This window comes from Podarcis erhardii, assembly GCF_964252035.2.
Source record: "Podarcis erhardii genome assembly, chromosome: 7".
Taxonomy (NCBI): Eukaryota; Metazoa; Chordata; class Lepidosauria; order Squamata; family Lacertidae; genus Podarcis; species Podarcis erhardii.
Window position 1 is genome coordinate 87108094 of NC_138511.1, and position 16246 is coordinate 87124339.

General features: G+C 50.2%; 1 protein-coding gene across 9 annotated transcripts in view; it reads right to left on the minus strand.

The window, feature by feature from the left end:
- Positions 1-16246, minus strand: part of RYR1 (ryanodine receptor 1) — a 223488-nt gene that overhangs the window by 102223 nt on the left and 105019 nt on the right. For all 9 annotated transcript variants that reach the window (XM_081868598.1, XM_081868604.1, XM_081868605.1 and 6 more), the window contains exons 33-42: positions 14434-14520; positions 13537-13763; positions 11058-11982; positions 9501-9701; positions 7282-7393; positions 6399-6548; positions 5417-5690; positions 4040-4154; positions 1674-1806; positions 970-1064 (exon numbers count right to left, since the gene is read on the minus strand). In XM_081868598.1, the coding sequence (XP_081724724.1) occupies positions 970-1064; positions 1674-1806; positions 4040-4154; positions 5417-5690; positions 6399-6548; positions 7282-7393; positions 9501-9701; positions 11058-11982; positions 13537-13763; positions 14434-14520 (2319 nt within the window). The remainder of the gene's footprint in view (positions 1-969; positions 1065-1673; positions 1807-4039; positions 4155-5416; positions 5691-6398; positions 6549-7281; positions 7394-9500; positions 9702-11057; positions 11983-13536; positions 13764-14433; positions 14521-16246) is intronic.

Consider the following 16246-nt stretch of genomic DNA (forward strand, 5'->3'; position numbering starts at 1 on the left):
CAGTATAGAAATTTAATAAATGATGAAAATAATAAACGATAAGGGGGAAGTCGGCGATGTTTTTAGGCCCCATTTGGATTTCGGCACCACTTCCTTGGGTGCCACCACCTCTCATCTCTTCTCTCCCCTATCCCCCTGAGAGACAGAAACAAAGAACACACACGCTTCACTTTCCCAAGTGGTCTGGGTAAAATGAATTCACATTCACGTTGAAAAGCACATAGAGGGGAAAGAGGAAGTGGTAAAGAGTGCCACTCTTGCCATTTGAGCTCTATGATATTGTGATGGTTATGGGTGGGTTACTCATGTGTAAACTGCCTCCACTTCAGTTAAATCCAGGTTAGAGCTCGCCCTCCGTGACCTGTTAGTCACTTGCAGAATCCGTCAGTGGGCGTTTCTTGAATCTCTTCCAGCATAAAAGCTGTTTGACCCCAAGTCTCCGCCTATGTTCCCTGCGCAGAACGCGTCTGCGCAAGTAAGGGGACGGCAAGGGCGTGCCAGCGCTCTCTCCGCTGGTCTCGGTTGAAGGGTCTCGGAGCCCTGACACCGATTCCTCCATCTCCCTCTCCTCTCTATTGGTGTCACACTGAATTCCTTCCCCCCGACTGGTTCCCTCTCTGGCATCGCTCTGGAGCCCTGCCTCCGCTTTTCTCTCTGATGTCAGTTCCCTGACAGATATTGTCACAGGAGAAAAGGTAACCACCCTCCCCACCTCATGGAGACAGGGTTGAAAGCCTTTGTGGGCAGCAGAGGAAGACCTCAAGGATGCTGGCGATCCCTGAGCTAAGGGAAATGGACAGGATGGCAGCAATATCATGGTTTTGGGGAGGGAGAAAGGAGAGGGGCAAACCTGGGGAAAGGGAGCAGTCTTCTTGTAGCCAGTATGCTGTAATACCCAAAGCTGGTCCTTAGCCACACTTTGCACCCACCACCCACCCCTGTTTGGTACTTTTTGGCCATGCCTGTTACCTTCTCCAAATCTTGTTCTTGCAAGGCCAGAGCCAGCTCGTTGTTGTCGATGACAGAAGCAGCTGCCACGTCCAAGGGTGTGGATCCGCGCATGCCTAGAGGAGCAAAGCAAACAGTAAGAACAGGCAGAACTCAAGGCCCAAGGGGAGAGCATGGCCTGACAAAAGGGGATAGAGGAGTCACTGCCCTAAGAAGTTGTAGCTGGAATGGCACAACTTGGGTAGGTCTGTGTTAGAGGCAAAAATTTCAAAAAATCCAGCTTTGAAAAAAATCAACCGTTTAATTTTTCAAAACAGGGTTTAATCCTCCCCTACTAAAGAGGCATGGAGGGATTTGCGGGGCGACATCTTATGCTTTCTCAATTTGTTTTAACTAGCATTAAATCAGAATTTCTCAGAACAGCGGAAGTGGACCAAAAAAATGGTTTGCCCTTCAGTTTTGACACCAGACACACATGGAGGAGCAAATTTCACCTGTGTGAGCATATTTATGTTCATCAGCCAAACACCTGGTTAAAGAGAAACATTTCTGCTGGGGACCTAAAGATATATAATGAAGGGGCCAGGCGAGACTCCACAAATGGGGAGCCACAGCAGAAAAAGCCCATTCCCACCATCTTTGGACAGCTGACATCTGCTGTGTTCCTCCACACCCCAGCACCCCACTGCACTCCCCCAACCCTGCTCCAAAGCACCCTTGCTCACCCAGCCCAATGCCACTGTTCTCCAGCAGGTAACTGAGGTGGTCGAACATGGAGCGCTGGTTCTGGCGGCTGATGCGGCAGAAGTAGCACAGGAAACGGCAGCAATTGGTCACCATCTTGGGGAAGCGGATCTCCTGCTCAGCAAGGGACAAGGTGGCCTCCTTTAACAGCTTTGCTAAACACCCGCTTTGCCATCTCACCCACCCCTCTCCTGAAATATGGGGTAACGTTTTGACGAAGACGGCATTGCATGGCTGTTGCATGTACAGTGGTGCCTCGCAAGACGAAATTAATCCGTTCCGTGAGGCTCTTCGTCTAGCGGTTTTTTCGTCTTACGAAGCAAGCCCATTGACAGCTTAGCGGATTAGCGCTATTAGCGGTTTAGCGGCTTTTAGCGGATCAGCTGATAAGTGGCTTAATGGCTTAGGAAAAGGGGGGGGGGAAATCCACAGGAACTCGCAAGACATTTCGTCTTGCGAAGCAAGCCCATAGGGAAATTCGTTTTGCGAAGCGCCTCCAAAACGGAAAACCCTTTCGTCTAGCGGGTTTTCCATCTTGCGAGGCGTTCGTCTTGTGGGGCACCACTGTACTTGCAGTGCACCAAGGCCACAACATACACCCTGAGTGTGCATGTGCTCACTTGGAGGGAGCTTTTTTAAAAAAAGGGAGTGCCTTCTTTTCATTCATGAAGCAGTTTATAGTCCCAGTGTATGGCCTGAAGGAGGAGAGATGAATCACTTCAAACTGCTATCGGTGCTTCTCCCTTCCGTTGGATTTGATCACATAAGAGCTCTGAGTTCCTCAAAAGCTCCAGCATTGGAAGAGTATTGAAGCAGTGAGTTCTTCCACTCTGTTTTTTGAAGTATATATATATATATATATATATATATATATATATATATATATATATATTTGCTTTCGTAGATTTTCACGGGTACAGGAATGCAGGTTTTGGTGTCCTCGGGTGTCTTCCCGTGTAAAAGTTGGGGTGTCTAGGCGACGTTTCGACGAGGTCTCACTCGTCATGAGCACCAGCCTGAAGATGACGAGTGAGACCTCGTCGAAACGTCGCCTAGACACCCCAACTTTTACACGGGAAGACACCCGAGGACACCAAAACCTGCATATATATATATATATATATATATATATGGACGCGGGTGGCGCTGTGGGTTAAAGCCTCAGCGCCTAGGGCTTGCCGATCGAAAGGTCGGCGGTTCGAATCCCCGTGGCGGGGTGCGCTCCCGCTGCTCGGTCCCAGTGCCTGCCAACCTAGCAGTTCGAAAGCACCCCCGGGTGCAAGTAGATAAATAGGGACCGCTTACTGGCGGGAAGGTAAACGGCGTTTCCGTGTGCTGCGCTGGCCACGTGACCCGGAAGTGTCTCCGGACAGCGCTGGCCCCCGGCCTCTTGAGTGAGATGGGCGCACCAACCCCAGAGTCTGTCAAGACTGGCCTGTACGGGCAGGGGTACTTTTACCTTTACCTTTTTATATATATATATTATATATTTTTATATATATAAAATCACATTGAGAAGGAAGAGAGAAGGAAACAGCAGCAGCCATGATGGAGGCTGTCTCTCCACATGTTAATAATAATAATAATAATAATAATAATAATAATAATAATATATTATTATTATTTGTACCCTGCCCATCTGGCTGGGCTTCTCCAGCCACTCTGGGCAGCTTCCAACAAAGATTAAAAATACATTTAAAATGCCACACATTAAAAACTGCCCTGAACTGCCTGCAGATGTCTTGTAAATGTCAGGTAGTTGTTTATCTCTTTGACATCTGATGAGAGGGCGTTCCACAGGGTGGGCACCACCACCGAGAAGGCCCTCTGCCTGGTTCCCTGTAGCTTTGCTTCTCGCAATGAGGGAACCGCCAGAAGGCCCTCAGCGCTGGACCTCAGTGTCTGGGCAGAATGATGGGGGTGGAGATGCTCCTTCAGGTATACTGGGCCCTTGAGGCCGTTTAGGGCTTTAAAGGTCAGCACCATGCCTTCCTCCTCACAGAATGGCAGAAAGCATTTGATCCAATTATGGACCCTCTCACTCTCCTGCACTGAAGACCGCACCACCACCACCTCCTCCTGCATCAACTTGTTGGGTGTGTGTGCAGCCATGAATCATAGAATCATCATAGAATCATAGAGTTGGAAGAGACCCCAAGGGCCATCGAGTCCAACCCCCTGCCAAGCAGGAAACACCATCAGAGCACTCCTGACATATGGTTGTCAAGCCTCTGCTTAAAGACCTCCAAAGAAGGAGACTCCACCACACTCCTGGGCAGCAAATTCCACTGTCGATGAGCAGCCTTGAAAACGTGAGCCTGTGCTAGCCGAAAGCAAGCTTCCTTACCTTCGAATCTCCTCCTCCGAGCACATTCACCATCACCTCCATGACGGTCTCATGCATGCCCAGAGCCCTCATCAGGTTGGGGTGCTGGTAGAAGACCTTGTTGTTCATAATGTTGCTGCCAGGGGAAGACACAAGGGTGCAAGGTGCTGAGTACCGGGGAATGCAAGCCCACGACGCACAAGGGACAGAGCAAGTGAGAGTAGAGGGGAGTTGGGAGTGTTTAAGGGGAAGAGCTTCAGACTGGGAGAATGGCCACCACCCTGGAAGACATTAAAAGAGGGTAGGGCAAATACGTGGAGGAGGGTAAGACTATCAATGGCTAGTAGCCATGATAGCCATGCACTGCCTCCATGGTCAATGCTTCTGAATACAGTGGTACCTCGGTTTAAGAACAGCGCTGTTCACCTTCACCCTGTTATGGCTCTCCTTTATCACATACACAGCCCAACAAGACAACAACAAAAATCCACCGACAGCATACAAATCAATACGGCTAACCTGATCCAAAACACCCACCCACCCCACTCACACATGAAAACAAAGACCACCACAGCCAACCACAAATGAACAACCACACCCTAGGCCAACCTCAACCTCCCTTACCACCAAAGGAACACAAGTGAACAGCAAAGAACCTGCACAAGCAACGCTGACACCAAACCCTACATACAGTAAGTAAAATAGAAACATCTATTGAGGGGGACAACTCTGGGTATGCTTTGGAAGCCATGACTGTTTAAGAAGAAGAGAAGTTGAAGAGTTTGGATTTGATATCCCGCTTTATCACTACCCGAAGGAGTCTCAAAGCGGCTAACAATCTCCTTTCCCTTCCCCGACAACAGACACTCAGTGAGGTGAGTGGGGCTGAGAGACTTCAGAGAAGTGTGACTGGCCCAAGGTCACCCAGCAGCTGCATGTGGAGGAGCGGGGAAGCGAACCTGGTTCACCAGATTACGAGTCTACCGCTCTTAACCACTACACCACACTGGCTCTCCAGTGGTATTAAGGTGGTATCATAGTGCTTTAAATGTATGGAGCAGACTTAGCCTCAGAGAGAGATGCTGCCCCCCCAAAATGGGAAGGATTCAAAAGTCAGTGGGGTGGGGTCATAGCTCATGGACAGAGCGGATGTTACGCAGGAGTCTCAAGCGAGAAGGGGCCTCAGGCAGCAGGGAAGGATCCTCGCTTCAGACCTTGTGTAGAGCTCAGTACCAAACAAGATGAACCAAGATGGCTGAGTAATATGGAAATGTATTTCTGCAGCTCATTGGAGCGAACAGTTCCATTTGAGCAGGAGCCAGGAACCCAGGGAGCATGGAGGGGCTGCTTCAGGGTGGGATAAAGGAGGAGGCTACAGGAAGAGATGGAGGCACATACCCAATACTCTGTATCATCAGATTCTCCTCCTCAGGCCCCATCTGGACGATGAGCAGTGAGCGGATCTGGCCCAGGCACTCCAGCAGGCTCATAGTGTCTTCCACAGAGTTGGCGTTGATGGTGTAGGCCTTGGGGAGGGCACGGATTAGCTCCCCAAGGCCGTCGTACTGCCGATGGAGAAGGCTGAACATGACCCGCACCAGCTCCGGGCTCTGGATGAAGGACTCTTGGGCCCAGTGAACCATGGTGTGCGAGATCAGCTCCTGCAGGGTGCCTGCATGGTTGGGGAGAGGGAGAATTGAGGTCTACTAGACCAGGGTTCCTCAACCTCGGCCCTCCAGATGTTTTGAGACTACAATTCCCATCATCCATGACCACTGGTCCTGCTGGCTGGGGATCATGGGAGTTGTAGGCCAAAAACATCTGGAGGGCCGAGGCTGAGGAAGCCTGTACTAGACAGCCTACAAGAGGCTGTAGTGCAAAACATCTGGAGGTCACCAAGTGGGCAAAGGACACTTCTTAAAACATTAAAGAAATCTGGCTCCTCCTGACTCATGGCCATGATCCTCAACTCTCAGCAAGGTAAAGGGACCCCTGACCATTAGGTCCAGTTGTGGCCCACTCTGGGGTTGCGGCGCTCATCTCGCTTTATTGGCCGAGGGAGCCGGGGTACAGCTTCCGGGTCATGTGGCCAGCATGACTAAGCTGCTTCTGGCAAACCAGAGCAGCACATGGAAACGCTGTTTACCTTCTCGCCGGAGTGGTACCTATTTATCTACTTGCACTTTGACATGCTTTCGAAGTGCTAGGTTGGCAGGAGCAGGGACCGAGCAACGGGAGCTCACCCCGTCGCAGGGATTCGAACCGCCGACCTTCTGATCGGCAAGTCCTAGGCCCACACCACCACCCACGTCCCTATAACTCTCAGCAATGTAGCCCCTTAATCACCCCCTTCCTTCCCCAACTCCACTCTTGCACCTACTGGGTTTTGGCTCCTCTTCTGCAGGCTGCTCTTCCTCCGTTTTCTCCTCCTTCTTGCGGAAGCTCGTTACCTTATCCACTAAGCCCATCAGCCGCCGGTAGAAGGACGTGTCTTCCTCCTCCTCTTCTTCTTCACCCTCCGATTGGATACCTGTTGGGGAACGTGCAGAGCTAATGAGCGCACGTGTCCAAAAATGGGGGAAACCGGTCTGGTGCCCAAGCCAGCCAGGGTGTGTGGACAAGAACACATTGCGCAAGTGTGGACCTTGGCATCTGCAGCATCTTCACAACCCACACTTTCCGTTTGGATTTTCAGTGCAAGCTTCTAGCTTTCGTTCATCACAGGGATAAGCTGGGGAAGGTGTGGCTTACATCTACAAAATGGAACTCTCAGCACCCCTAGGAAACTACAACTCCCAGGATTCCTTGGGGGGAAGCCCTGACTGTTTAAAGTGGTATCACAGCGCTTTAAATATATGGTGCAAATGTGTCCTGATGTTAGGGCAGGTGTCGGGAGCAGGTCAGCAATAACTCAGAAACTGTCACTGACGTCAATTCTTTATTCCAAGAAACAAAACAGCTCAGTCCTAGTGAGCACAGCAACTCTTTCCAGTAGACCTTGCCCCAGTGGCAGTTGTGAGGACTGAAGGTCCACGCCTTCCCACAGCTCCTCCTCGCCCAGGTCCTTCGCAAGCAATCGGAGACTCTGATGCCTTGTCTGTTTTTGCTCTGCCCTCTTCACACCTCATCTGGTTCTGTGAGACCAAGGTTCCCTTGGGGGTTCCTCAGCTGGTGCTTCCCAGCACTCCTCTGCATCAAGCAGAGTGCAGAGCGGCTTTCAGTGTGCTTAGGGCTGGTAGGGGCAATGAAGAGGCACTCCTTACCACAGTGAGACAGCAGATCAGCGTGGAATTCCAGCAGTTCGTCCCGGATGTCTTCCGGTACTGGGCACTCCTCCTCGTCAGCCCCATTCTTGAAGTGCAGCAGCATGTTGATCTGCAGAGGAGAGAAGGCACAGCTTGCACTGGATGTGGGTTGCAAGCCTGGGCAGCTTTTGTCCCATGCTCTGTACAGCACTGTGGCGTTCACACAGGGTCCCCGGACATTTGACGGTCTATTGATCCCTCTGCCACCACTGTGATTGCTTCCCCGCTGCCACCAACCCGTTTCTCTCGGGTACACATGGAGTCCAGACAGTTGTTAACATTAAACCATTAAACATTCTTGTCAGTTTCTTAATCTTAGGTTCTTACCGTCCTATACCTTCCTAATAACTTCTAACTACAGTGGTGCCTCGCAAGACGAAATTAATCCGTTCCGTGAGGCTCTTCGTATAGCGGTTTTTTCGTCTTGCGAAGCAAGCCCATTGACAGCTTAGCGGATTAGCGCTATTAGCGGTTTAGCGGCTTTTAGCGGATCAGCTGATAAGCGGCTTATCAGCGGATCAGCTGATAAGTGGCTTAGGGCTTAGGAAAGGGGGGGCGGAGGAAAAAAACCCCGCAGGAACTTGCAAGACATTTTCGTCTTGCGAAGCAAGCCCATAGGGAAATTCGTTTTGCGAAGCGCCTCCAAAACGGAAAACCCTTTCGTCTAGCGGGTTTTCCGTCTTGCGAGGCGTTCGTCTTGCGGGGCACCACTGTAATTATCCCATCTGTCTATCTGACTCATTGTAACAGATTCTCTCACTCTCTCACATCAACTATCCCAGCCCACAGACGTATCCTCACTCTCCCTTCTCTAACACCCGACTGACTCCTTAACAACACTAACTCTAACTCTAACTCCTCCCCTTGGATTCTCACTTGCCAATCACTTCACACTCATTTAACCCTTTCCTTATGACCCAGCATGATGTCACCTAGGAGGGCAAACGCCACAAGCACCTAGCACAGCAGTTCTCAACCTGTGGGTCCCCAGAGTTAAGTGATGAATGCTGCTAAGCTGAGAATCCAGGCCTTTTCTGTTGAATGTACTATGTCAGTCTTCCCCAACCTGGTGCCCTCCAGATGTTTTGCACTACAACTGCCTGGGGCTGATAGGAGTTACAGCTCGTCACACCTGGAGGGCATCAGGTTGGGAAAGGCTGTGCATTAGAAGAGCCTTTCCCTTGCTCTCAGTAAACCAATAGTTGCTCAGGATACAAATTTAGCAGAAAAGCAAAACATCAGGCGCTGCACTGTAGGCCACTGACAGTGAGAACTTCATTCATTCATCATTCACCATTTTATTTGTATGTCTCCTTTCCATAGTAAAAACAATGCTCAAGGCGGCTTACAACATGACAAGATTTACATAATTTCCAACATAACAAAAGTCATAAACAATAAACAAAACAAATAAAAAAGTACCAATCAAATGGAAAACAATTTGCACATAAATCATAAAATCTAAATCTAATACAGAATTACAGTCATACCTCGAGTTGAAGTAGCTTTGGGTTGAACATGTTCGGGTTGTGCTCCACAGCGACCCGGAAGTAATGGCGCACATTACTTCCGGGTTTCGCCGCTCACGCATGTGCAGATGCTCAAAATGATGTTACGCGCATGTGCGGAAGCGGCAAATCGTGACCTGCGCATGTGCAGACATGTGGACACGGGTTGCATTTGCTTCAGGATGCGAACGGGGCTCCGGAACGGATCCCGTTCGCATCCAGAGATACCACTGTAATATCAATCACAATTTAAAATGACATAGATAAAAAATTAAAACAAAAATGGAGCCTTCTCTGGTAAGCAGCAGCAGCCGCACTCCTTTATGCAGCCTGTCAGGCTCCAGTCCAAGCCAGGTGGAGACAAGCAGGGCAGGGCCCTTCAGGCTCCCAGCTTATGTTCTGAATCCCAAAATGAAAACTTAATTTGCTTCTGCTATATCAATCAGAGACTAGCACCATGGCTTTCAAACTTACCCGGGATTTCCTCAGCGAGGTGGTCAGTAAAAGTATTATACAATAAATAATGAAGAATAATAATATTCTGGAGTGCTGTGTGAGAATATTATCGGCTTTTGACATAGGGGCATTACAGGAAGTTGTACCTCTTCACCAGCTGAAGCCCTGCCTAGCCACCCCCTTTAGCTCTCCCCATTGCCCCTTCCCCAGTACCTGCTCCTGAGGAGGGGAGCGGAACTCTCGGGTGCGCCGGGCCGTCTCTGCGGCGGACATAGTGAAGGCCTGCATGAGGGTGTTGTAGCGCTGGCGCTGGTTGGTCTGCAGGTTGTCCACATAGCGCTCCGAGAAAGCGATGATGGCTTCCACACGGTGCTGCAGCTCGCGGTCGCAGAAGAACTGCAGAAGGTTACACATCTGTGGGAAGAGGGAGGGAGAGAGAGGAGTCAGCACAATGGGGAGAGGAGCCACAGTCACCAGGGCTGGGTGGAAAGGACTGCGAAGGAGAGAGGAGGAGGTTTGGGGCTTAGCATATTAAAAAGCAGAGACATCGCCTTGCCAACAAAGGTCCGTATAGTAAAAGCTATGGTTTTCCCAGTAGTGATGTATGGAAGTGAGAGCTGGACCATCAAGAAGGCTGATCGCCGAAGAATGGATGCTTTTAAATTATGGTGCTGGAGGAGACTCTGGAGAGTCCCATGGACTGCAAGAAGATCAAACGTATCCATTCTGAAGGAAATCAGCCCTGAGTGCTCACTGGAAGGACAGATCCTGAAGCTGAGGCTCCAAGACTTTGGCCACCTCATGAGAAGAGAAGACTCCCTGGAAAAGACCCTGATGTTGGGAAAGATGGAGGGCACAAGGAGAAGGGGACGACAGAGGACGAGATGGTGGGACAGTGTTCTCCAAGCTACAATCATGAGTTTGACCAAACTGTGGGAGGCAGTGGAAGACAGGAGTGCCTGGCGTGCTCTGGTCCGTGGGGTCACAAAGAGTCGGACACGACTAAACAACAACAATTGTACATACCAACTGGAGATGTGATATGGAGTGGCCTCAAAGGAGGTGGACCACACAGAGATGGGTCTTTTAGGGTGACCCGGTGCTCACAGAGCTGGCTCAGGATGTTACATAACAAGAGCTCTGGATCAGGCCAATGGCCATCAGGTCCAGCATCCTGTTCTCACAGTGGCCACGAGGACAAGATGTCCCTTCCCCATTAAAAGTGGACAGCCCATGAGTGGAGCCAGAGCCAACCCAACGAGGGTTGTCTCCAACTGAGCTTAGACCCAGTGGAATGAAATAGAATGTTCATTAATTTCAGTGCATCCGCTCCAAGTTAAAACTCAGTTGGGTACAACCCAAAACACACTCTTGCTTTCTCACATGGTCACAGAAGCACAACAGCTAGAGCCACCATCCATTCAATCTCACACATGAAGACCTCACGCCCATCCAAACACAAGCGTTCGCCTCATGCTCTTTTCATGAGGCAAACATAAGAAGAGCTGTTGTGAATCAGGCCCATGGCCCATCTAGTCCAGCATTCTATTCTTAAAGCAGCCAGCCAAGATGTCGAGAACAAGATGCCCTTGATCCCGTTAAAAGTGTGTGGTCCAAAGTGTGTGGTCCAAGTGTGTGGACAGGGAATGGAGCTAACTGACTCTGACAGTGGGAATAAGATGGCCACTGTTGAAGGACCACAGAGGCTGGGTGATCTGGAGGGAGCAGGGGTGGGGGGAGGAAACCCCAAACCAAAGCCACACCCTTTACCTGCAGCTTGACAGATTCAGGAAGCTTCATCTGCAGCAAGCCTTCCTCCAACCCTTCCTCATCCTCCTTGGCTTCCGCTTCCCCGGCCTCGATGGCTTTCAGCTCCCTCTTCTCGCCTCCCTCCACTTCTTCCTTCTTCCCCCCTCCGGCCTCTTTCTCCGCCCCCTCTTCGTCTTCTTCCTCCGCTGCTGCCGCCATCTCCTCCTCTTCCTCCGCGGGCACTTGCTCTTCCCCTCCCTCCTCAGCATCCGCTGCTGCCTCTTCCTCCACCTTGGGCTCCACGAAGACGTTCGGCTCGATCATCTTGAGGATGTGGCGAACGTCCTCGTCTTCAAAGACGCCCATGATGAGGAGGGTGCAGATCAGCTTGAGGACCGGCACGAACTGGAACTCCACGCTGCCCCCGACGGGGTCGCGGGTGTGCTGACCGCCGTCCTGGACGGCCTCGGTCAGCATGTTGATGGCCTTCACCTTCAGCACGTCCAGGGGGATGGACGGACTCAGCTGGTACAGCTCCTTGCTGTTGCTGACGAAGCAGGTGTCCACAAAGTGCAGCGGCGGGCGCAGGCAGGTGCTCATGCCCACTCCGGGCAGGCCGGGCTTCTTGGTACCAGCCGGGAAGAGCGTGATGCTCTTGGTCTCGTCCGTCATGGGGACGATGAACTCGCTGTTCATCATGAGGCGGGAGCGCTTGGCGGACTCCAGGTGCATGCCGATGAGCAGGTCGTAGTAGCCGCTGCGCAGAAGGCCAGGCAGGTGGTTGCTCTCGAGGGTGTGCAGCAGCTGAGACTCGTCCACGTGGCTGCACAGGGCATGCGCCACCCGGTTGTTGCCCAAGGCGCAGACGGCGCAGTACAGCTTCAGGGTATGCGAGTGGAATTTCAGCAGGTCCAGGCGTTCTGAAAGCTCCAGGATGTCTATGCACCTGTGAAGGGGAGTCGGAAGAGAGGAATGTGAGAGCACTGCGTGGCAGGAAGTGCCCTGTCCTCCAGGAAGTGCTCCAGTTCTCCACAAGGCAGCTGAGCCTAGGGCTGCATCTACACCTGACCTTTAAAGCTCATGGCTTCTCCAAAAGAGTCATGGGAGGTGTAGTTTACCCCTCATGGAGCTACAATTCCCAGCACTGTTGTTGTTGTTGTTATTATTATTATTATTATTAGATGCAGTGGTACCTCGGGTTACAGACGCTTCAGGTTACAGACACTTCAGGTTACAGATTCCACTAACCCAGAAATAGTACCTCGGGTTAAGAACTTTGCTTCAGGATGAGAACAGAAATCGTGCTCCAGCAGTGCGGCGGCAGCAGGAGGCCCCATTAGCTAAAGTGGTGCTTCAGGTTAAGAACAGTTTCAGGTTAAGAACGGACCTCCGGAACAAATTAAGTACTTAACCCGAGGTACCACTGTACCTCCCTATGATTTTTTTTAGGGAAATACAAGTTGAAAACAAAATAGAGCAAAACAGATGCAAAGGGTGAATTATTAATATAATAGGCTTAACATGGGTCTGTAACTACGCATGATGATAATCTTAACACTTTCTTTTCTCTTTATATTTTCTTAACAGGGCGTCTCTTCACCTGCTTTTCGGATGAGGAAATAACTCAGAGTGCTCGTAGTTTGGTGTACACATTATCCTCATTTTACATCATCGTTATTCTTGTTTACCTGCTTTTCACCAGCAGGTCCCAGGGCAGGTTGCAACCACTTAAAAGTCAGTATTAAAAACAGTGTTAAAATAAATTACAGTAACAGGAATAGGTAGGTCCTGAAAACTCATACTTCAGGTGGCCGATGCCAGTGTAAAGAGGTGCATTTTTAAGGTAAAAGTAAAGGGACTCCTGACCATTAGGTCCAGTTGTGGCCGACTCTGGGGTTGTGGCGCTCATCTCGCTTTATTGGCCGAGGGAGCCAGCGTACTGTTTCCAGGTCATGTGGCCAGCATGACTAAGCCGCTTCTGGCGAACCAGAGCAGCGCATGGAAATGCCGTTTACCTTCTCGCCAGCGGTACCTATTTATGTACTTGCACTTTGATGTGCTTTTGAACTGCTAGGTTGGCAGGAGCAGGGACCGAGCAACAGGAGCTCACCCCGTCACGGGGATTCGAACCGCCGACCTTCTGATTGGCAAGTCCTAGGCCAAAAGTTGTATAGTTAAGGTGCCAGATGCACCTTTGTAGGGAATGAATTCCACGACTTAGGGCTGCCACAGAGAACGTCCTCTCCAGGGTCACCACTTCCCCAAACTTCTGAAGGTGGTGGAACTACCAAGAGAGCCCCCTGCTTCAAATAAATGGTGTGCATGTGACCTTGGAGAGGCGAGCTGGAGGAGAGATGTTCAAAAGGCCTTTGTTTTCTTCCAGCCCTTTGTGGGAGCAAGTGGCTCATTAGGAGCTCTCCACAGTGCTGAAATGGCTAATCTGCCTTAGGACTTGGTAGAGCTGAGCTGTAATTCCTACAGGGGCTTATAGGAGACTCACCGGCTTTCCTCTGGAATGTGGAGGGCCATCATGATGTTAGGCTCTGTACACTCAACCATCCACCCATGCCGGTCGCTGAAACGGGCAACTTCCACCCGCAGGAACTCATTGGGCATACGGCTCCAGGTCATCGGTGTCAGCATCTGAATGGCAAGCCGTGGTGGGCACTGGGGTTCTGGGTTCTTCCGCTCACTGCGGAACATGGCAGCTGAGATGGGCATGATGTTCTGCCAGGGGAGGAGAAGGGAGACAGAAGAATGTGGTCACTCTGAATGTCACAACTGCAAGCTTCCCTCTGTTCTAAAATACTGTTATAGTTTTGAGGGGAGGTCAGTCTGGATATCTGTGGGTCCCTTCCAAGCCTGTGACCTAGTATGCAGTGTGGTTTAGAATCTGGCAGAAGAAGCAACTGAACCAGTCAGACTCGTTTCTTTGTTAAGGTAATGCCCTCAGCTGGCCAGCTAAGTACTTCCGTTTCTATGTCCAAATAAGTTGACCTGGTTGCTATGGAGACAAAAGGATGGGCCTTCTCCCACTTCATCTGGCTGGGTACCATGTGATCCTAGGATGGAGAACAGCAGGTTAAGGGGAGGCTATTTGTGAGAAGGTTTGGGCTGATGCTGGAAGCTGGAGACACAAAGGCTTGCCTTACTCTGTGCTGTACCCAGAGCTATGGTCTGGGAACTTAATGTGGAGGCAAGATCTGTTGGGGTGTTAATGCTGTGAGGCCTTCCATTCTATGCTAAGGTTGTATTGATATGCAAATGTAACCACAGTCTCCATTCACCTTCATTTCAAGGAAACCGAACCCTGGATAAGGGTTGGAGCCCCTCAAGTCCCTCATGGCTCGGCGATTGGGATGTGTACTAAAACACTATTTGGCTGTTTGGGCCTTACCTTCAGCTTGCCCAGTTCAAACTGGATTACGTTCTGGCTTGTTGGGAGGGCAACGACAGCAGGAAACAGCTTCGTGTTTGGCTCCACCTGCAGTGCGACAGGTGCATAAGATGATGCAGTAAAACACATAGGAAAAAGGTTTCAACTGGTAACTTTTTCTCCCAATGAATGCTGGGAATTGTGGCATTGCAAGGATGCCCAGTACCCTTTTGCCAGGACGCTGAGTCAGGTCAATATTTTGTTTATTTTTAGTTACAGGTAGGTAGCCGTGTTGGTCTGCCATAGTCGAAACAAAATAAAACAAATAAATTTTTTTTTAAAAAAATCCTTCCAGTCGTACCTTAGAGACCAGCTAAATTAGTTAGTCTTCAAGGTGCTACTGGAAGGAATTTTGTTTTTGTTTTTGTTTTGTTTTGTTATGTTTTGTTTTGTTTATTTTTAATGTATTTAAAACAATTATATATACTGGCTTTTAGCAATTATTTCAGGGTAGTTTATTTATTTATTTATTTATTTTGTAAGTACATTCAAGCAATTCAGAGAGTATTGGTCCTGCAGTTTCTGACATGCTCATACACCTGACATTTTTGGCCACTATGCTAAATCAGACACACCAGGTAAAGTAGTTTAAGTCTGTGGTGTAGGAGAGCCTTTACATGGGTGGTTTCACAGCCCCTGAATCTAGCAGCTATCCAGACACAAGGTGGAAACCTGGAAGGGAGTTAGGGAACCAGGTCAAGTTTAGGGCTCAGAGAACACTGTGGAAGAAAGGGAGCCTATTGTGCCTCAGGCTGAGGGATAGGAGCCCCCAGAGAAATAATAATAGTAATAGTAATAATAATAAAAAATTATTATTTGTACCCCGCCCATCTGGCTGGGTTTCCCCAGCCACTCTGGGCAGCTTCCACAAAGACCAAAAATACACTAAGATGTCTCACACATTAAAAACTTCCCTGAACAGGGCTGCCTTAAGATGTCTTCTGAATGTCAGGTAGTTGTTTATCTCTTTGACATCTGATGGGAGGGTGTTCCACAGGGCAGGCACCACTACCGAGAAGGCCCTCTGCCTGGTTCCCTGTAGCTTTGCTTCTCACAATGAGGGAACTGCCAGAAGGCCCTTGGCGCTGGACCTCAGCGTCCGGGCAGAACGATGAGGGTGGAGGCGCTCCTTCAGGTATACTGGGTCAAGGCCATTTAGGGCTTTAAAGGTCAGCACCAACACTTTGAATTGTGCTCGGAAACGTACTGGGAGCCAATGTAGGTCTTTCAACACCGGTGTTACGTGGTCTCGGCGGCCGCCCTCAGTCTAGTTGCCGCATTCTGGATTAGTTGTAGTTTCCGGGTCACCTTCAAAGGTAGCCCCACGTAGAGCGCATTGCAGTAGTCCATGACGGAGATAACCAGAGCATGCACCACTCTGGCGAGACAGTCCACGTGCAGGTAGGGTCTCAGCCTGTGTACCAGATGGAGCTGGTGGACTCTATTGAGTCAGAGCCTGAACCCTCACAGGCACCTTCCCATGAAGAACCAGATGCTTCCAACTGCACATCACCAGTCTGGCAGTGTATGGGAGAGAGGAGACTTGCCCGCCTTTAGAGCAGAGGGTTGGCCCTTAAAGGCTCTGTAGTTCCCCACAAGCCTGGAGGATGTAGTCTGGAGACAGAGGATTATATTGTCCACTCACAACCTTTGCTGGAGGGTTTGGTAACTTTCAACCTGGCTGAAGCTTGCATTGGTTCAGAACATGGCAGGTGCATATAACAGGCACCCTTGACCAAGCTCTAGAAAGAGGACTGTTTTCTGAAAGCCTCAC